The sequence below is a fragment of the Phycodurus eques genome, chromosome 8 (genome assembly GCF_024500275.1).
Source record: "Phycodurus eques isolate BA_2022a chromosome 8, UOR_Pequ_1.1, whole genome shotgun sequence".
NCBI classification, from domain to species: domain Eukaryota; kingdom Metazoa; phylum Chordata; class Actinopteri; order Syngnathiformes; family Syngnathidae; genus Phycodurus; species Phycodurus eques.
Genome location: NC_084532.1, coordinates 8,165,252 through 8,187,908, shown reverse-complemented (window position 1 = coordinate 8,187,908; position 22,657 = coordinate 8,165,252). Strand labels below are relative to the sequence as shown.

Below are 22,657 nucleotides of genomic sequence, written 5' to 3'. Positions count from 1 at the left end.
CCTACCGTGCATGTTTTTGGTACGTGGGAGGAAACTGGGCGGGACGGTGGACGACTGGTTAGAGCGTCAGCCTCACAGTTCTGAGGACCCGGGTTCAATCCCCGGCCCCGCCTGTGTGGAGTTTGCATGTTCTCCCCGTGCCTGCATGGGTTTTCTCCGGGCACTCCGGTTTCCTCCCACATCCCAAAAACATGCATTAATTGAAGACTCTAAATTGCCCGTAGATGTGACTGTGCGTGCGAATGGTTGTTTGTTTGTATGTGCCCTGCGATTGGCTGGCAACCAGTTCAGGGTGTACCCCGCCTCCTGCCCGATGACAGCTGGGATAGGCTTCAGCACGCCTGCGACCCTAGTGAGGAGAAGCGGCTCAGAAAATGGATGGATGGATGGATGGGAGGAAACTGGAGTACCCGGAGAAAACCGACGCAAGGACGGGGAGAACACGCAAACTCCACACAGGCGAGGCCCAATTTCAACCCGGGTTCCCATAACTGTGAGGCGGATGTGCTAACCAGTATATGTGTGTGTGTGCGTGTGTGTGTGTATAAATATGGAGTCATTCCCAACAGCTTCTAATATATCTACACTCTCCTTAATTTATCACCTGTTTCCTCTCTTTGTATAATTATAGCAGTCAGGGCAATTAGCTTCCGCCTTATGTTCCACCTATTTGTCGAATTCATTAGAGTTACATTATTTCACTCACCATCCTGCCTTTACACCGACTAGTGCAAACTCAAGGCACATTCAGGTTTATTGAACTTTACCACCAACAACCAATGAATTGCATGATTAAGTTCACTTTTGCTGCATATTTTTTATTTCTAGAAACTTTACTAATTCACATATAGGAGCTAATTATTTTTGTTCTGAGAACCAGCAAATTAGTTTTTTAATGTACTTTTGATTAGCTTCTCTTAATAATCCCTTTAAAATAAATGTCACAATTTCACTTACCGTACAAAAGTAACGAGGAGCACTTGAAGAAGAGACTACAGATACATAATTGCAGAAAGCTGCAGACACATTGACTTTTAAAACCCCTGATTTCTGTACGTTGTCATTAGTATGCCCAAGACGAAGAGGGTCCGTTCGAGTGAGCGTGTATTTCATAATGTAACATAGCCAAGTAAAATATACATAGCCAGCCAACTACAGTATTGCTGCAATCATACAGAAAAACAAACAACAACAACAACAAAAACATTGTAGATTCTCTGTCTAGCAAACAGAGTTACAAACCTGTTGTAACAGCATGATGATTATATCAGTGTGTATACCTGTATATTTTATGATGATATAGATCACTCCAGAACATCTTATTGGTGGCCACATCAACATCCAGTGCCACCGCATTCTTCAGTGTAGGAACTACTTGTGTGTATTCACTTTTCAGCAGATCAATGCGACGGATCTCATGTCGGTTGGTGAACATCAAATACGGACTCTTTCCTGATGAAATATAAAGAGCACAAACAGACAATCACATAACCAATTAACAACAGAATGACTGAAGAGAAGAAACGAACGTATTGTGTAAAGCGAAATGCATTTTTGTTGAAGACCACAATGTATATTACTAGATATCCATACCTCCAATTGATGCATTTACTGTGATTAGTAGTGGTTAATGGAGGCACCTGGTGAATAGTTTCATAAACATGACCACAAGATTGACACAAATGTCATACATTTGCCAGACACAGAGTACTGTATGTCAATGGCATACTGTAATTGGCATGTGCATTCGGACATACAATATATAAATGTAATACAAGCCCATATTAAATTTGTAGGCATTAATATGGAGTTGGTCTCCACTTTGCATCTGTAATAGGTTCTACTTTTTCTTTTAACTTATCCATCCATCCAATTTCTATAAAGCCTATTCTCACTTGAGTCACGGATGAGCCTATAAAAGATGGGCAGATATGAGTGGGTAAGCTGCATAAACACTGGACACTCTTTGAAGTGACCACAATGCTTTGTTATTGGTTAAATCCGCATCACATGACATATGGACAGCTCCATTTCCACCATGTTTATTGTATTGGCCTACAGTAGCCTGAGTCAGTTTTCAGTCTTTTGTAAGTGAACTTTTAGCAAAATGATGTGTTATGCAGCTGTAGGCTGTCACAGACAAAGCATACGGTTGCATCGTTTCCCGAAAAAGCCAGAAAGACGACGCCTGTAAGAAAGTCACTGTCCTGACTCTTCCCTTTGGATGGCTTTACCCTGGACTGGCTGCCAGCCAATCGCAGACGACATATAGACAAACAAGCATTCGCCTCCAAATTTACACCTAGGGCCTGCAGATCTCCTGGAAAATTCCCAGACAACATTGTCATTAACTTATGTTTCGTAGCATCTGAATGGGCCATTGGATTTCCGCAGGGCAGATAAAGTTGAAAAAGAGAAGAAATGGGAAGTTGAAAGGAAACTCCCCTGGGTGTTATGAATCTCATGACCACTTTATGGAAAGCTGTTTTGAAAAGTGTACGCCCAAACCGTCATCAATGTGGCACGGATTGCTCTTGGCATTGTGGAAACAAAAAAGAACAAACTTCCAGCTAAGGTAAGTTTCTAAACTTTCTGTGCATTGTTTTGACAGCATGACCTGCTTGTGTCAAAAATGGAAAAAAAAAAATGTTGCTCTGCCACATCTTTATTCACCGTGGTGCCAGGACAAACTAAATAAAACAATGGATACAGGGGTTCATTTACAGCCAATGTACACTGTGTAAATTAACCCATATTAAGTCCGATTGTGAAGTTAACGGGCTGTCGTTTTGTACAGTATGACAGCACTTGGTTTGTTTCAATTCCATTTATGCATGTAGCGGGAGTGCAAAATCCAATGCTAAAATCGCACGGTGAATGTCCATCCTTCAAATACGATACTAGCATAAAAATGGGCATGTTGTCAACTATGTTGCATTATGAAGGGTGCGCTTACTGTCTGGAAGCTTATAATATAATTGTGTAATATTTACTGTAAACATTTGCTGCAAATAGTCCTGAAATTGAATTGAATATCTTAACAAATCAGATGTGACCATGTTATTTAACAGGGGATGCAATCACAAAAAAGTCATTGTACTTACAAACATTATTGGTTTTATGACGATAAATGGCGGCACGGTGGGCGACTGGTTAGAGCGTCAGCCTCACAGTTCTGAGGACCCGGGTTCGATCCCCGGCCCCGCCTGTGTGGAGTTTGCGTGTTCTCCCCGTGCCTGCGTGGGTTTTCTCCGGGCACTCCGGTTTCCTCCCACATCCCCAAAACATGCATGAATTGGAGACTCTAAATTGCCCGTAGGTGTGAATGTGAGTCCGAATGGTTGTTTGTTTGTATGTGCCCTGCGATTGGCTGGCAACCAGTTCAGGGTGTGCCCCGCCTCCTGCCCGATGACAGCTGGGATAGGCTCCAGCACGCCTGCGACCCTAGTGAGGAGAAGCGGCTCAGAAAATGGATGGATGGATGATGATAAATGACTAAAGGACCCAGAGTTGCTTCAAATGGTTTCGCTGTGGAGTCAATATTTGTTTTAAATGTACATTTTTATTTTCTCGTGTTGTTTTCTCCTGTCACGCATAAACATTATAGCACGAAAATGTATAAAGATACTGTATTGAATGTAAAGTTAAACGCTATAACGTTTGAAATGATTCAAAACGAGAACCTCTCGACTGCGAGCCGTGCTAACCATTACCCTAACTGATCTGCCTCAAACAGAAATATTTATTAAAAAATAAAAACAGAACTCAAAGGGGTAACGGAATGCTTTATCGCAGTGACTTTACTTTTAATTAGATTTGCCTGTGTTTTGCCTGCTTCACAGTACTCAAACTTGCCTGGAGAGCCTGGGATACCGTCCTTTAATTAGCATAATTGATAATTAACATAATTGGAAAAAGCCCTTTTAAGGACTAATGTAGCAGCTTCATTAGTTCAAGCAAACTGCAGATGATTATGTTCATTTTGAGCCAGGACAGCTTTGTGCTTCTTGGGTAAAAAAAAAAAGCAAGTAATTTGTACAACAGAATGCATCTCATCACACAACAAAGCCACACAGAGGCAGAAAGAGAAATACCACCTGTATAAAATTGTGAATAGAATGTTCAAACTGAATACATATTCTTCCATCTAAACTACTGTATGCCGATATGAAGTTAATATATGTGGGAATGTGTTCATCCATCTGATAAACATCCACACACTCTCACATTTCAGGATTTCTTTTGGTGAACTTTGTTTTCCTTTCCTTGATTTCTCAATGAATACAAAGCCTTACCAACTTTGACCATAAAAGGAACTAGATAACGGTGAGAACATTGACACTTATCGCATAGTTCTGGACTTAAAAATAAGGTCTGCAGAAAGAAATTCCCCAAAATTGACCCAGTCGTAATTTTAGGCTGGTTTTCTGATGTTTATTTCCTGCCAGATTTTGGCCCGTCCATATTTTGGACATGTCAGCCTGTCACACCCTGACATGTAGATGGCAGAAGGAGGGGGACATTTCCTCATTGAAATTCTTTGCATTCTGCAGTGTAATAGCTGCCTATAATGGAAGTCTGGATGTTTTTTATACCACACAGTAATGAGTGAAAATTGTGACTGTGAAGCATGTTGGAAGGCTTGAGGGTTTAAAATAAATAAATAAATAAAAATCGACCATTGGAATGCCTCCTTGAGGAAAGATTTAGCTGCCACGTCATGCCACACATGACATGTGCTACGTCGCTTTATGTCCCAAAACTGCAGCTGAAATTTACGAGTACATCCCTATTTATGGCCACATACACCACTGAAAATATCAGAACAATCGGCGCAGTATTTCTGATTTCATCGACCCGTCCCATAGGAGGAAGTGCTTTGCAGATTAATTTCCACATTTATACATGGCTTTCATCAGCTGGCTGTGTCATAACATCGGCTGACGAGGGCATCGATCTACCGGCCAAAAGCGTTACGTCGCTTTATGTCCAAAAATGCTAACATCAGGCAATGCTTCTTGAGAATCGATACCTGTAAACTGGTATGTGTTTTTTACAGGGCTGGGTAGCTTTAACCATCACCGAGGGTTGGTCGACTCCCTGATTGATTAGCTGTTAGAGTAGTAATAAGTCTAGGGCATCCCGTGCTTTTCTCCACTCTCCACTGTCAGTGGTTTGTCCAATAAACACATTAAAATATTGTTATTTTGTTCTGGTATTAGTTTAAGCCGACCACATTTTGTTACCAATGTATTCAGAAATCCAGGTAATTCCAAATGGTTCAAATACTTTTTCTGGCAACTGTATAGCATCCTGGGTCTGATCAGGGCTGCAGATAGGAGAGCTGTGGCTAAGTGGTTAAAGATTCGGTTGATGGCACCAACCAATTCATGGGTGTTGAAATTTGCCCACGTATCCTTCTGTTCCTCAGTATTTATTCTCTCCATGTCATTTCTCCTTACTATCAAACACCAGTCTTAGAAGAACCGTTTCTGTGCCTCAAACTAATAAAAGTTCGCAGACATTCAGCAATCAATCTTTTTATTCTTTTAAACCAAGAGTGAGTGATTGTTTTTGGTGTTAAGCTTTCTCATTACCACACCACTTCATTCAGTAATGACTTAAACTAAGACCCATGGCCATCTTAATCAATGTTAACACAATTTTCCTTCTCTTTGCACAAAGTTGAATTTGCCTTGTAATGAAACTAGTTAGGGAGTCCTATCCCATAATATGACAAAGGGGTCACTGCAAATGCTACCAGAATGTGGATGCCTATGTGGAGCTCAAAAGAAAACACAATGCAATCAGGGTCGGAGGTGTTATTGATAAGGTCAGTCAGCGTAAGGGCACCATTGTTGAGTGCTGGGCTCCATTAAACTTGAATTACACACTCATCTAGAATGTCAAAACAAATTGGATCAGGACCAAGTTTTGAACCCACGTAGCTACCTCCTTGAGTATGCCTGAATTCTGTCATTAATACATGTACATTTTTCTTTTCCTGCAAATATGGAGTTGAATGAAAGCAAAATTAGTCTTAGGCCCAGCAAGAAGGCAATAATGTCTCTGTTACTCTTGATTTCACACTTCTCTTTAATTACAGTGTGCAAGGAGTGTTTACCGAGGTCAACAAAGGTGACAGACCCTTCCTGTGCCCGTTAATAAACAGACATTGGCATCCAACAACATTATTCGCTTGACACTCCAGGGAAAGCATTGACGGATGGCTGAAAACTTTTCATTAGTAAGGACTGCAAAAAAAAGGCAAATATTTATCTTTGCACAGGCGGCTGAGGAGGGCCTGCATACAAAGCAAGCCTCTCTTTTCAGGGGTCCCACAGAGAGATAACAGTGGAGGGTATAATGTGGTAGTAGTCAGAATTACCAAAAGTAAAGGGTATATGCTCTTTGTAAAAGGCCAGGCTTCAATGTGCTTGTTTGTAGGTGTGCCCATTCATGTGTATATTTTGATTTAGGTTCTATTCAATATGTGTGAAGAATGACTGACCCACAGCTTTGCAGGTCTTGGAGGCAGGATCCATCTCGTAACCTTCATAGCATTCACACTTATAATCCCCTTTGTAGTTTATGCAGATCTGACTGCAAGCATCTGGGTTCTCACATTCATCTATGTCTGTAGAGAGAGTAAAGAGATACAGCATGAAATACACGTCTTGAAGTACTGTATTTGGATATCTGAATGTACTGTATCTATTCACATACATGGACAATATCTGTTATGACAATGCAACAATTTTTAAACCTGCTGAAAACAAATTGTTCAGAAACATTTTATTGACATTTTACTGTTAATGAATTATTTGTGAACAGAAAAATAAGAAATATCATGCCAATATAAAGTAAATGTGATAATAAATAAATTAAAAAATATTTGCGGATCTGTATGGGTATCAACAAACTCAAATTCTCTGAGATGAAGAACAATACACAAACACAAAAGCAAAAATACAACAAAAAAACCCCAATCCTATTCATATATATGTATGTATATATATATATATATATATATATATATATAGATATAGATAGATAGAGAGAGAGAGAGTATTTTATTATTATTTATTTATTTATATTATATATATATATATATATATATATATATATAGAGAGAGAGAGAGAGAGAGAGAGAGAGAGAGAGAGAGAGAGAGAGAGAGAGAGCGAGAGAGAGAGCGAGCGATTCTTTTATTGTCATTATGAAACGTAACGAAATTTTGCAGAGAATCCCGGCTAACCCACAAAAATAGAATACAAAAAAACAAACACACAAAAATACAGTGATCACAAGGGTAACCCAATAATGGCATTGCACCGGAAATCTCTAGGTTGCCACTTTTTATTTCAAATATGAAATGTATTTAAATACAGTGGTTGTACAACCCCAATTCCAATGAAGTTGGGACATTGTGTTAAACATAAATAAAAACAGAATACAATGAGCCCGCGACCCTAGTGAGGAGAAGCGGCTCAGAGAATGGATGGATGGATGAATACAATGATTTGCAAATCATGTTTGACCTATATTTAATTGAATACACTACAAAGGGAAGATAATGTTCAAACTGGTCAATTTGATTGTTTTTAGCAAATAATCATTTTATGATTTTATAATTTTATGTTATGTTGTGTTTTGATTTATGTTTAACACAACATCCCAACTTCATTGCAATTGGGGCTGTACTTGACAAAGCTCAGTTGGAAAAAGCTATATTACTGTCAATGAAAAGTAAAGTACTACTTTTGTTTTCCAGCTCCAGTGACAGCAGGTGAACTGCATTGCAACTGGAATGCTACCATTAAATTAATGAATCAATAAATTAGGTGTAGCCTGACATAATGCTTAAAAAATACTGAATATAATTACCGTTTCAAAAAACACTGCGAGAGAGGTTTTAATCGAGCATTATTTCGAGCATTGTCATTGACTGTTATGATTGTAGATTGTAGTTGTTTTTATTACGTCTACTCACTCTACTGGATTGGATGTCATCAGTGTGTGTACACTGCATTATTATATAAAGTAACAATATTATTGTCATAATTAATGTGACATCCTGGATGCTAAGATGTAGTATGAAAGCAGAATGAAAATGGAAAATTGTGAAAAAAGGCAGAAACTTTATTTGCTAGGCTGGGGAGTTGTTTTCTTTACCGCCACAAGTCTTTTTGTCCAGAAGTTTGTATCCAGAGGGGCAGTCACACGTAAAGCCAATTCTTTGGTCCCTGCAGATGTGGGAGCAGCCACCATTGTTGTCTGAACACTCATTCAGGCCTGCAGAGACAATAGTCCAAGGAGCGAGACAGGAGTTTGTCAGATATTACAGGCACAAAAAGAATGATAAATAAAACAACAGTCAGTCAACTCACAATGGCGTGTGTGTGTGTGTTCGTTCATGTGTCTGTGTATATTTGTAGATTGTCTTGCATTGCTTTGGAGTACAACAACATTTTGATCCAAAAGAACAAGATGAGGGGTCAAATAAGGCTATGGAGAGCTGTGTATCACATTCATGTGGGCATTTCCATGTTCATGTTTGTGGACCACAGAGAAATGCACCTTGATCCAGTAACTCCCACAAAATGAAATTTGAACACATGCATTAAGCACCCGCCCACAATTTTTGCACATTCTGCTCTCTCCATGTGCTCCTCTTCCTCGTCTCATTTAATTCTTCCCACTTTCCTCCTCTGCATGCCCTTTCTCTACTGTATCTGTTTTAAAGTCTGCATTTATCCCCTTGTCTTTCAGCTGCCCCCAGGGAGTATGGAGAGCTCACTTCAGAAATCTAAAGCTGGTGCTTCATTACCGGTTTACATTAAAGATTTAAGCTTCAAGACTACAGGTACTGCAGTGAGACGCTTAGGCTGGGAGAAGCTGCATGAACAGACATAGAAATAAGAGCAAACAAAGATTTGGAGAAATTAGAATTTGCTAGAAATCTATCAGATGCTAGAGTATCAGCAAAGCTTTATCTTGGTGTGACTAAAAACATGCAATAATTAAGAGTACATTAAAAGTACTCAGGAAGTATTGCTGTTTGAAACCCAAATGTTTTGTTGCAGGTCAAAATGTACTGTTTTAAAGTTTGAAAATCCAGAAAAATATTTTAAAAATGTACACATTAAAACTGCAGGCTTTACTTTTGTTCTTTCTTTTTATTCTATATTTTTAGAATTATTTTTGATTTGCTTTGCTGTGGTCATACGTCAGGAGCATTTCACTACTCTTTGGACCTATTTGCTAAAGGTTTGCACATGCACAAACGGGTGCAAACTTGATTGGTTGTGCAAACAGATGTGGAAACTGATCTATTAACCGGCTCGCCTGTAATTGCGTATGCCAAACGAGCTAAATTGCCACACAGTTCATTTTACCCATTCTGGGAGACGTATATACAAGTATATTAATTTAGCTCTCGCCATGTGATTTATCTATCCTATGATGAATTACAGTGGCTGATTTTGCATCTTTATATACTGCGTCAAAAAGGAAGGTGCAAACCAGCATACAAAGCGGTGCCAACATAGTGCGGGCAAAATTAGAAGCAGATGGGAGAAATTTTCCACTTGTGTAACCATTTTTGAAAGTCAAAAGCCAACAGAAAAAAAAAAATTGCACAACATATCGTCTATTAAGCAATGCAATTTTGGACCTCCGTATTGATTTAATTAAGAACTGACTTGGAGCCAGTCACAAGAAGGAGTCATGTCATTCCTTCCAACACTGCATTTCCTTGTGTCTGGGTCATTTTAGTGCACAGTGATAAAGCTCAGTGTATTGCAGGAATGTTCACAATGCGTACGCAGCCAAACCGAAAGACCTCTCTTTCACTCGCTGGTTGAGTACTTCTTGCTAGGCTATAGTATTTTCCGTGCTTTTTCCCAGAAGTTGGATCGAGATAAACACTTACTAGTACACCACTAAAGAGTGCTATTGTTACGATATGCTTAAATAATTTGGCGAATCATCTCTTCGAGGGGGAGCAGCGGCGGTGGCCAGTGGAGGGCCGGCTCGTGGAGCTTCCCGGTGGCCGCACCCACCGGCAAGGATGCGGCTTTGCGAAGCGGAGGTACACTCGCAGCAGATCCCAGCCTGTGGGTCAGCGTTTGCTGGGACAGAGGCCGATGCGAACAACAAGGCACCTCTCGTCCAATCCATTGCGATGCTCAGAGCCGTGTAGCGGCTACGCTGTAGCCTTGGGAGGGACTCGGGACACAAAGTTGTAATGCTTCTGCATCTCTCCCAGCGCAGCCTTTCGGTCATGTGGGCCAGTAAGCCAATTAGTCTATTTTTTGGGGACATAAACATATGGTCACATGGGTTACGCATTCAATCGGGTGTGAAGTGGAACGCTGTAGCCTGGCTGTAACAGCCTGGCTAAGTGGCTTGGCTGCATATAACCGGCCCAAAACAAAATTTTAAGCACAACAGCTCATTACTTTAAACCAAGAAAAGACCACGACAATATTGAGGTACTTTTACTTTTGTGATATCGTGAATATTGTTACTAGGGGTGTTCCGTTCCGTTCCATGAGATCGGAAATCGGTCTGATGTTAGTATAAAAGCAAGGATTGGATCAGACTCCAATTTTACCACTCTCATACAAGCAGCCCATTCCGTGCTCTGCTCCAGCATTCCATCCAGCAGGGCCCAGACGGCATGAGAGCCCACGTGATCACAACAACAGGTTGCTAAGGTGCTAACATAGCAGCAAGGCGTAAGAGTGAATGTTCCTTTCTTAGTCATTTATTGACACTCCAGTTGAACTTCACTGTAAAACTAAACATACTGAACAAAATAATTCTACCTATTGAATGTTCAAATACATCACAGACTTAGTTTATTTCTTTGTTTTTGTACACAGAAATCGCTAGCTCAAGGCTAACACACAATGAATGAACAACACAGTTGAAGGAGCTAAGGAAAATGAGCATTGAAATCGCGGCATTTATAGCTCTCAATATAATGAATATTGGTACACAAACTAGACTTTAAACCTATCTTGATCGGCTCGATCGGTATAGGCCGATAATTAGCATTAAATATGTCGGCGATGTGGGACTGACAACACGTCTGAGACAGACAACACGTAATGCGTGGATCAGACAACTTTCGTCTTTCACAATTGCACTATTTCAGAATACTGAAATAAAATCTTGTATTCCGATACCACCGCATCCCGTCTTTTACGATCACTGGGCTTTATCTTGTCAACTCAAACGCGACTGGATACACTCGTTACCACGGCCACAACAACAACAATGGATCGCGCATGTATTGTGTTGGTCAAAAAATAATACAATGGGGAAAAACGTGTGGTGGTAATAGTCACCAGTGCTCGGGACGTTTTTTCAAGGATTGCTTGAGGTATGTTCACGTACTTTTAATACGGCAACAAAACGTTCTGTAGCCTAGCAAGCTAGTGCTAGCACTGACGGTTGTACGTAAACATGCCGCCGTTCTCTCGAATCATGCTCTAAAGTTTTGGTGTGTGTGAAGTAATTTTATTGCAATAAAGTAACAATTACAGAAAGTTAGCACCCATTATTTCTGTCATGTTGTAATGTTGGTTTGAATACATGACCTGACAAGGGAATATTTTTGAAGATACTCGGTATACAGTACACAAGTATATATAGTAAATGAACATGTCATTTAAATAGACATATTGCTCCATTTTGTGATCGGATCGGTGATCAGTTACCGTTTTTTTTAAACTCGCTGATCGGTGATCAGCCCCAAAAATCCTGATTGTGTAAAGCCTAACACAAACGCTGTATATACACATACAAACAAGCAATATACTGTAACAATACTCTGGCATATATTCTTCAAACTCTGGGAAAAATTTGTTTTAATAACAATATTCGAACTTGACTTCTACTTTCTTTGTTACTGCAAGTGTGTATCTCATTGCGGGCACCACACTGCCCCTCAGAGGTCAAGACGTGCACAACAGTTACTTTATGTAACCCATTAGTTAATAATAAATGAGTCAGTTTTTCTCATATCTACTGTTGCTGATTATTGTTGTCTAATATCACTTAATCCAGCATTTTCTATCATTCCACACTAAACAATAAGCAAATTATCTAGGATTATTGCTGAAATAATATCAGACCGATATCAGTATCGGCCAAAACTCAAGGCTACAATATCGGTATTGGATTGGAAGTGAAAAAACTGGATCAGGGCATCCCTAATTGTTATATCCCTTCTCTCTCTCTCCCGTATATATATATATATATATATATATATATATATATATATGCACACTTGCAACTAAGCACTGGCGCTGATCCTAACACATTTCATCAACCAGTCTTATTTTTCTCAAATGCAGCACTCTGTTTACTTTCCGTGACTGAAACTTGCTAAAGGGTAATTATCTATGGTGTGCGGATAATCTGTGTGGTTCCTAATGGGCAATGTAGTCTGATCACATTTTCCTGTCTAAGATAGCACTAGAGGGCAGAGGCGCCCGGATCTTTGATCATAACAAGGCAGTTATGAAATGTCCTGATTTATTCTGCCTTGATCAAATTAAGCTCCTCTTATCAGGAAGAGTGACTGCCCACATTAGAAGAACTGTATTGTAGTTGAGGATGCCTGGAAATGAATGCGTTAATCAGTAGCATTACTGGTTTGACCAGACATGATGCGCTGGATGCAGTGAAGCTTTCAGTGTAATGAATTTTTCTGTGAGTGTGTTTGTGTTAGAGGGAGACATGATCTTACCACATTCTTTCACAGGTTCATCAGACCAGTCCTTGCAGTCTTTTACATTGTCACACACCTTGCTGCTGTCAATACATTCGCCATTCTTACAGCGGAAGTGTCTAGTCCCGTCACACTTCGTAACTGTGAACAAACAAACAGAATATGCATTAAGAAACAAACCAACTTTCATGTATTGCACTAATGCACTATAACAAAAAAAAAAGTAACATGGTCATACAGTAGACGTACAGTAAAATCGTGATGATATACAACATGACATTTTTACAAACATCAACTCAAAAGTCGAAGTAGCACTTACAGCAACAGAAAAAGATGGGTATCTGCTGACATCTTGAATGTAAATGCTGAAGCAAACATTTATAACATAACATTTATAAACAAAATGACAAATGTTCAAAATATGAATCACATTACAGGACTTACTAATACACGGGACTAAACTAGATTTTAAATAACAATGTATCTACTTTCAAAACATATATGTGATATAATATATATACAATATATGAAATTAAAACTAAATACATTAGTTGAAACTTAGTTGGTTGAAAATTTATGAGCCTCGGTAAATTCTGCATGGAAGAATGAAGTGAAGAGGGACGCTCCTTCGTAGTCTTATATTCATGGTGGATATGGGAGTTACGTGAGAGCTATGACTGTTCGGGTAAGCTTGCGATGAGACTGTTCATAAAAGGAATTGTTATTGTATTACTCCTTGTTCATGGTTTCTTTTTTACTAGGTTTCATGTTCTATTATAATGGTGTTTACGAATCGTAAATTGAAGGCAACATTCATGTACTGTTTTTCTTGTCTGTATCTTTAACGTAACTCGAGTCAAACGACAGCAGCTAAGGCACAGTGAAATAAACAGCCTTTATAAGCCTCTATATAAATGTTTTGGCTTTAAAAATAAAGCTGACGTCAAAGCGTAGCTTATGCAGTCATTTATGCCTTGCAGCTGCAACAGTTAAGTTGAATATACTGTATCTCTCTTCATTTCACAAAGACACAACTTACATAACTTTAAAACACTGTAAAATAGTGTTATATTAGATAATAGTGGACAGGGGAATTAACAGTTTCATATGTCCTTGTTTATTTCACAAAGACGCAACTTACATAACATTAAAATGCTGTTATAAACTTTCTAAAACACACACAATGCTCTCCTTGACCTGCCCTGATGTGTTTCCGTGTTGACTTTAAGTCATGGGGCACTAAAGTCTATTGTTATATTGTTTTATAAAGTTACAGCTCACTGTGAAACAAGACAAAACAAAAGAAAAAAACCTAACATAAAGAACAAGAAAAACATATTTATTTATATATCCTCTTAGCTGACAATGTTGTGACAATGAACACTGCCACGTCGATGTGTCTGAGTGTGAGGGGTAGGACCAGTGTGCATTTCAGCACAGACACAAGAGCAGCACGACAGACACCGCAGAGCAAAAAGTTAATATGTTGGTTACATATTGACCCATGTCGCTATATCGACGATATGCTCTAATCGGCCAGATTAATCAGCCCGCTGTTAAACCAGTTGCGCCCTGACATACTGTGTATACAGTAGTTGAAAATGTAAATGTTTAATTTTACAGTGGTTTGTAGCCACACAGACAAATGTAAATAAATGTAGTAAATGCTTTATAAAAAAAGAAAGGCCCTCAGGGGTTGTCATTACGCTTTAAATGCCATTCAATGACAGGCCAAGCAAATTAATGAATGAACACTAAATATAATTTATAAGGGACTAGACAGTGTGGTGGTATGGTGGTATGGTAACAGGGATGCAATAGAAAATGTATGTGAGGCAGAATTTTTATAGTCGCGGATCATATTTTATTCATGCATATTGTGTTAAACAATCTAGAGGAGTTTTATCCTTCAGTGAGCACTATTTAATGCACAAAACTACAGTAATTTCTGTTTATGTAATATATTTGTCTGTTTAGTCATGCTTTAAATGTCAAACAATTTCTCAAGGGGCAGATAACTAGGGAAGCCATCTGTGCTGGCTTCTATATTGCCAATGTTTTCAACTGGATATATTTTAATGGTTCATCAAATGTGACAAGAGACTACTACATGAATAGTCCCACTATGATTTGCAAACTGATTTGTACAAGGTTGTATCACCATCTTTCTCAGCAGTATTTATCCCAAGCATTTTTCACGGCCCACTTAATCAAAGTGGCAATCTGCACCACATATACAGAATTACGGACATAATGCCTTAATGCTTACTGTGCTTGTTTTCATTATTTCCTGCAACTGTTTCTTACCATTGACACAACCAGCTTCATCACTGTAGTCTGGGCAGTCATGGACTTTATTACACTGTTTGGTGCCGTGGATGCAGGAGCCATCGCCACACTGGAACTCATCAGGCCGACATGTAAGCAGAGCTAGGGAACATAATGCAGGCAAGCAGGGTGGTTACTATTTGCAACAATTTTTTTTTTTTTAAACAATTAATAAGTAAAAGATGCCCTCATTTGAGATAAACTATTTCATTATTATTCCAATTGGAATTTATCCTTCACTGGATACAGCTCTGCCATATATATTCAGTTTATAAAACCATTATTACACCCTCAAGACATGCATTGGTGGATACCTGTGATTTACGTTATTTGTTACACTCTGGTGCCCTGCGACTGCCTGGCAACCAGTTCAGGGTGTACCCCGCCTCCTGCCCGATGATAGCTGGGATAGGCTCCAGCGATCCCGCGACCCTTGTGAGGATAAGCGGTTACACTCTGGCAATTTTCAAGGTTCAAGGTGCTTTTATTGCCAATTCGTCAATATGTGTAACACATACAGAGGATTGAAATTATGGTACTCAAGGGCCTGCGGTGTTACAAAAGATGACAAATAATAACATCAATACGAAAAGCTAAATAAAACTATGGTATATACAGTATAAAAAGTAGTAATTGAATGTGCAAATATTAAAGATCAGGTGACGTGTGCAACATAGTCAAGGTCAGAGAACCAAGGAAAATAAGACATATATGAATTAGATGACAAAACCCCAATGCTCCTAAAGTGGCTGGTGTGATCCTGAGTCTGGTGTGTGTGTGTGTGTGTGTGTGTGTGTGTGTGTGTGTGTGTGTGTGTGTGTGGGGCGTCGGATAAAAAGGTAGAGGGGGCAGAGAGTTCCGATTCCTGACAGCCAGATGAATAAAACTTTCTTCGAGTCGGCTAGTCCTGGCCCGCAGACTCCGCAGTCTCCTCCCTGATAGCAGCAGACTGAAGAGGCTGTGTGATGGATGGGTGGCAACTCCCGCCATGCGGAGGGCTTTGCGGGTGAGGCGGCCAGTTGCACATCAAAGTGTTGAGCCCTAGCTGGTCCAATTTGTAGATCAGTTGTTGAGGGATGAAGGTATTGAATGCTGACCTGAAGTCTATGAACAGCAGTCTGACATATGAGTCTTTGGAGTCCAGGGGCCTCATGTACAAAAGGTGCGTACGCACAAAAACATGGCGTCCGTTCTTTTTCACGGTAAGGTTCAGATGTATCAAGAGTGAAATGACCGTGGAAATGCGCGGTGCCTCACGCCAACTGCATGGCTGGCGTACGCACGTTTCTGCAGCTTTTACTTAGAGGTGATGCTGGGAAACTGTTCTCATCAATCTGCACACCAGAGACGCATGAATAATTAGCACTGATGAACAATTCATGCCCGGCAACATTTGATTTCAACAATGCAATTGAGGCAAGGACTGAGAATTCATTTCAATTCATCATTTGTTAACCCATTTGTTAACCATTTAATGAACCACTGATATTTGTTAGACCTATTAATTGATCGAGGCGATCATTTATGCCGCCTATGACCTCACTATCGCTTTGTGACTCCAGCACATGCACTGAAAAAAAGTCCTTTGACTTTACTTCATTTGAACATGTACATCGGATGCACATGATTAAAATGCGTTTAAATTGACATAATTTACCCCTCTTCTTTTTTTTTTTCAGTGTGCGTGTCCCCTCCTGTGTATTAAAATAATAAATTGAGTAATCAAAAAGGAGTCAAAGTTTTTGATATCCTCTTTGATATGCTGATGTACTTCTACTTGAATTCAAAAGATTTATTACCATTACCACACCTACAACATTTACGCATGAACCTTTATCTCACAGGGCTGAGTGTAGGTTAATGTATGAAGAAATTTGTTATGAGTTCTAAAAAATACATGGTATTAACCTTGTGGGGTGATCATAGTCAGCCACGTCCTCCCATCACCCCTGAGAGAGCAGCGTCACGGACGATCGCAGCAATTCTCTCCTCGAACGCGGCGAGGCCCTCGGCGCCGCTTCTTCCTGCCTTTTTTTGGCCACACTTTGGCGGTGGGCAGCTGTCCTCCGCTTCCCATCCACCTTAATGTCTGAACATTTAATTTTTAGTTCAGCGTGTGCGAGCTATTCTGTCTCCACAGATTTGACAGTCGCACACGCGCTGTCCCATTTGCTCCTCTTTCGCGTGTTGTTAACGCTGTAGGACAGCATCCCAAAGAAGATTTTCTTGCGTGCCTCCACTTCATTGAGCAACTTCACATTCAGAAAAAATATTTTTCTTCATTACCTTGCTCATTGGCGGCATGGTGGCCGACTGGTTAGAGCGTCAGCCTCACAGTTCTGAGCTGCGGGGTTCAATCCCCATCCCTGCCTGTGTGGAGTTTGCATGTTCTCCCCGTGCCTGCGTGGGTTTTTTCCGGACACTCCGGTTTCCTCCCACATCCCAAAAAAAAAAAAAACATGCATTAATTGGAGACTCTAAATTGCCCGTAGGCATGACTGTGAGTGCGAATGGTTGTTTGTTTCTATGTGCCCTGCGATTGGGTGGCAACCAGTTCAGGGTGTACCCCGCCTCCTGCCCGATGACAGCTGGGATAGGCTCCAGCACGCCCGCGACCCTCGTGAGGAGAAGCGGCTCAGAAAATGGATGGATGGACCTTGCTCATTTTCCTTTTTTTCTGATCATGCAGAGATCAGCATCCCAGGTGCAGGGTTCATTTAAATATGATTTGGAAATTCAAATGTGGGCGTGGACAGGGAGGAGTCGGCTACTCCAACATGTGCTCATTTCCACGTTGATTGGAATGTATGAAGAAAATGTGCTTGGATTCATGAGTACGCAGAGTTTCATACATCTGAATATTTTTGTGCGTACGACGTTTTCTGGATTTCAGCGTACGCCATGTTGTAGGAGGGAATCCACGCAAGTCTTTGTACATGAGGCCCCAGTTGTGTGAGGGCAGAGTGGAGGGCGGTGGAGCCGGTTGGACCGATATGCAAACTGGGAGGGGTACGGGGGGGGGGGGACTTGACGTGGAGCATGACTAGCCGCTCGAAGCACTTCATCCGGATGGGAGCGGGATGATGGTGGTGGTGCTTTGAGGCACGCGAGGACAATACACTGACTCAAGGAGGTGTTTAAGATGTCCGTGAAGATATCTGTGAGTTCAGCTGCACAGTCCCTCAGAACACGACCAGGTATGTTATATGAAACGTGATTCTCTGTCCAGTCTACTTAGTGTGTGTATGAAATTGTTGAGCGTTTTGACATTTTATTTATTTATCCTTTATTTATCCAGGTTAGGCAACTGAGAACGGATTCCCAATTGCAATGCTGTCCTGGGCATGCCCCAACAGCAAAGGTTATTAATTCATTATCTCTTTAACTGGCTGTTTAATTATTCATGCGTATATGAAAAAAGTCGAACAAAAATTGGAGCTACCAACTGTTGGCACTCAATATCAAACCTATTGGTGAAAATACTATGGATAAAAGCATCAGAGCTGACCTCTGAATTAGTTAATCAGGCAGGTGCTTTGGCACTATATGACAATTTTTCTTTACTCTTAAAAATAGTATCCTTGAGGGAAATAACATATGTTGTTCCAAACTTTGTGGAGACAGTTTGGGCATTCCCTGTGTACAAAGTAAGGTCTATAAAGACATGCTTAGATTACTTTGGTGTGGAACTTGGAAAGAAACTGTACCTCAAGCCCATTGAACACTTTTGGAATGAACTAGAACAAAGATAGCTTGCCAAGACCTGTCATCCAACATTAGTGAACTCTGACCTGAATGAATGGGCATGACTGCCCACTCCTCGACCCATATAGCCACCCACCCACCCGCACCCACACACACACCACAATGAACAGGTTATGCAGCTGCAGAGGGTTGAAAAACTCCATATTTTTTCCATGTTCAATTTGAAATGTTTCAATGGATATGTACATTCACTGTACATTCAAAAATATTTAGATTACAAAGCTTGTAGATTCTCGCAATCAATTCACACATATGTAGGGAGGTTATTCTATTTCACTAGCTGAGATAAAAATCTAATTTCATGGAGGAAAATTGAGAATTCAGCAGATTGTGCAAATGGCTTTAAAGGATCAGCATATGTCTGAGATCTCTTTCATCTAATATTGACCACAATGGCAGCGCTCAGACATTGTAGCCTACTGCCATTTTTCCCCCTCTACAATTGCGACATCAGCTCAGCTCATTATAACCACCCCCAAGATTATTAACTCCTGCTCATGCTTTCCTCATTCTGTCCTTCTCCTTTTCATTGAGTACTCATGTTCTGTATTTTTTCCACATTTGAAACATTGATTATTGTCACAGGTTTAAAACATACTGTACATATTTCTGCTTCTGTCTTGCAGTAAATCTTCGCTGAAGAGGGTTTGCGTCGCTCTCTCTATTCTCCAATTCTATTTCTTTTAGTTGTAATGGCCGGGGGAGCACGGTTGTCAACTGGTTAGCATATCCGCCTCACAGTTCTGAGGACCGGGGTTCGAATCCCGGCCCCGCCTGTGTGGAGTTTGCATGTTCTTTCCGTGCCTGCGTCGGTTTTGTCCGGGTACTCCGGTTTCCTCCCACATCCCAAAAACATGCAGGGTATTGAAGACTCTAAATTGTCCATAGGTGTGAATGTGAGTGTTTGTTTGTTTGTAGGTGCCCTGCGATTGGCTGGCGACCAGTTCAGGGTGTACCCCGCCTCTCGCCCAAAATATAGCTAGGATAGGCTCCAGCACGCCCGCGACCCTAGTGAGAATAAGCGGAATGGAAGATGAATGAATGTAATGGTCGGATGGCTTAATACTTTAGTATTTCAACAGACTTATAGAGCGGCTATATCATAATGACTAAAAAAATAAAAAATAAAAAAATAAACACTGCAACATACACTATGGGCGAACATACACCTGGGCAATCACTAGATGCTCTAAATCCCATACCCAAAGATAATTAACAACAATCTCTGAAAAGAAATGACGAAATCTTTTAATAGTTGTAATCTGCTGATTGCAATCAGCAAGCGTTTTGATTAACAAGAACATCTTCCTACTGCTTTTCATTATTTTTCTTCAATGGAAAATGTCTTTTATATCACTTTTAACTTTCACATTCATGTGACATGAAATTATATAAAACAGAGACAGAATAACTATCTCTATGACTACAGGAACATAGTAGGTGAAAAAAACTCTCACAAATCTCATTTGCATTGAAGATCTGAGTTCTGCTGTCTTATTTGCATTCAGCAGTCATCTCAAACTATAACAGATTTTTTGACACAAACTTTCAACTTCCCACATTTAATGACACTGTGATAAGCAGGTTCAAATACTTAAATCTTATACTGTTGGAAAGCCTGTTTATTTCCCTCTTAAATGGTTCCACATTGGTAAGGAGCATGCATTTTTGTTATAAGAGCAGGGCTGAGTACCGGTATATTGGTTGCGCCCATGAAAAATCTTTCCAAATCTTCTCTGCCGATGCAAAACAGCTTACTTTGCTGTTGCCATGTCAGGAAAAGCCTACTAGAACAGCTGAATGTTTTAGGGTGGTTAATCAGAGGCACATTAAAAAGTTTCAGGTGTGTGCTGACTCACATTTAACATGAGTTTGAATGTGATTGGTTAATTCTGAACACAGCTGCATCCCCAGTTATAAAAGGGTGTGCACTTTTGTGCAACCACATTAACTTAGTTGTTTATTTTTACTTCCCCTCACTAAAATAATTGTTTTGATTGTGTTGGACAGATTATAGGTCACATTAATGGTGAATTTAAAAAACAATTATCGTGGTCTCTTTTTTTATTTTTTACTACAAAAACCTGGCATTTGAACCTGGGTGTGCTGACTTTTTATATCCACTGTATTATGCATTTTAAAAAACACAAAATAAAAACAGCATACGTAGGATCCACAATGTCACACTTTTTGAGGGGCAATTCTGTCTCACACATATGCCGAGTAGAGCTTCCAACGATGGACGACCGGGGCGGAGCTAGGGCTTTGTAACAAAGTGAGCGCTACCGATTGTTTCCAACTTAGTGACTTTTGTACAAAATAGAATGCAAATCTCGTCAAATCCCTGTTGCAGTTGAAAAAAGCAGCTAGCAGCAAATGTGTTACCATGGCGCATCTTTGGCTTGCCTAGCTGCCAAGACATGGGTGGCGATACTCCATGTGCAGGCTTTTATGTAAATTGGGCGAATTGTGGTAACACAATTCGCAAAATATTTGCACATACAGTATTTAGAAATAGGCTAGCTAACAAAAGATTTACCTGGTATTTTAATTTCATACTTCATCGGTGGGCAGGCGCATCAGAGACCCAACTATACAATCCCTTCAAAAGTCACCTTTTCATAATGGCCATTTAAGTGAAGTGAGATATTTCCAGGAGGAGATAAAACATTGAGGCTTCTTTTTATAACTACAGACTTTCAACATGATCTTGGCAGATGGGAGTATGTATTATACAAAGCCTCTTTTGATTGTGCAATTCGTGTGCCACGTGTATGCCACTGCCCAAGTCAATGGTCACGTGTGCCAATACTTTTGTCCAAGTACATCTATTAGATGTAACACATGAAACCTGCGTCAGCTTTCATCTTTGAAAAATGTGTCTTTCGAAAATGTATGTTTGTGTGTGTGGTTGTGTAGTGTGCATCTTTTATGTTGCAAGCGCGCGTGTCTGCTGTCATGTCCTCGAGTGGTGTGAAGAGCAGACCAGATGGGCTTTGTGCTTCATAAATGACCATCACCTCCCACACATGCAACAAACACACATGTCGAACAAGCACTATCAGCTTCTCCTGCTTTTACAGATCCCACAGTTTCATGGCAACCCATTCTTGGATCATTATGACAAAGTTATTTTTGATCATTCTTCAATAATTTTGAAAAAAAATTTTTTCACATCAAAGGCTACAACATGTACTGTAATCATTTACAAATTCAGTAGCAATGAAAAAAGATCAGTAAGTGACCATAATTATACATTCACCAGTCACAACATTCGGTACAACTGCGATAATTGTGAGTGAATGCTGAGTTTTAGGAAGTAGTGATAGTTTTAATAGTATTCCCTACCACACTTTGCTCAATGATGATAATTTAATAAAAGACCAAAATGTCATGCTCATTCAGGATGGAGAGCCTAATCAGCAAGATGAAAGATGAGATCATGATGAAAACCAATGATGGTATTGGCAGAAACTAAGTACTTACTAACCATTTACTCAGACTGTTTTAATGTCATCCCATTTTTCAGCAGAGCACGGGGCCATGAGCCCACGCTATATTTGCGTAGCGCAAATGAAATGACTTTGATGTAACCAGTGTTGTCGTCATCAATTCATTATTTGCGATTATAATGTACATCTGAGAGTCCATCCATTTTCTACCGGTTATCGGAGGTCAGGTCGCGGGGGCAGGAGCTTTAGCAAGGACGCCCAGTCTTCCCTCTGCCCAGCCACTTCATCCAGCTCTTCCGGGGGGATCCCGAGGTGTTCCCAGGCCAGCCGAAAGACATAGTCTCTCCGGCGTGTCCTGGGTTGTCCCCG

The 22,657-nt window shown here is 40.2% G+C and overlaps 1 protein-coding gene across 4 annotated transcripts in view; it reads right to left on the bottom strand.

Moving 5' to 3' along the window:
- The window catches only part of lrp8 (low density lipoprotein receptor-related protein 8, apolipoprotein e receptor), a 160,206-nt gene that overhangs the window by 39,342 nt on the left and 98,207 nt on the right, over positions 1–22,657 (bottom strand). For all 4 annotated transcript variants that reach the window (XM_061683235.1, XM_061683236.1, XM_061683233.1 and 1 more), the window contains exons 6-10: positions 15,051–15,173; positions 12,762–12,884; positions 8,174–8,293; positions 6,512–6,637; positions 1,281–1,452 (exon numbers count right to left, since the gene is read on the bottom strand). In XM_061683235.1, coding sequence (XP_061539219.1) covers positions 1,281–1,452; positions 6,512–6,637; positions 8,174–8,293; positions 12,762–12,884; positions 15,051–15,173 — 664 coding nt within the window. The remainder of the gene's footprint in view (positions 1–1,280; positions 1,453–6,511; positions 6,638–8,173; positions 8,294–12,761; positions 12,885–15,050; positions 15,174–22,657) is intronic.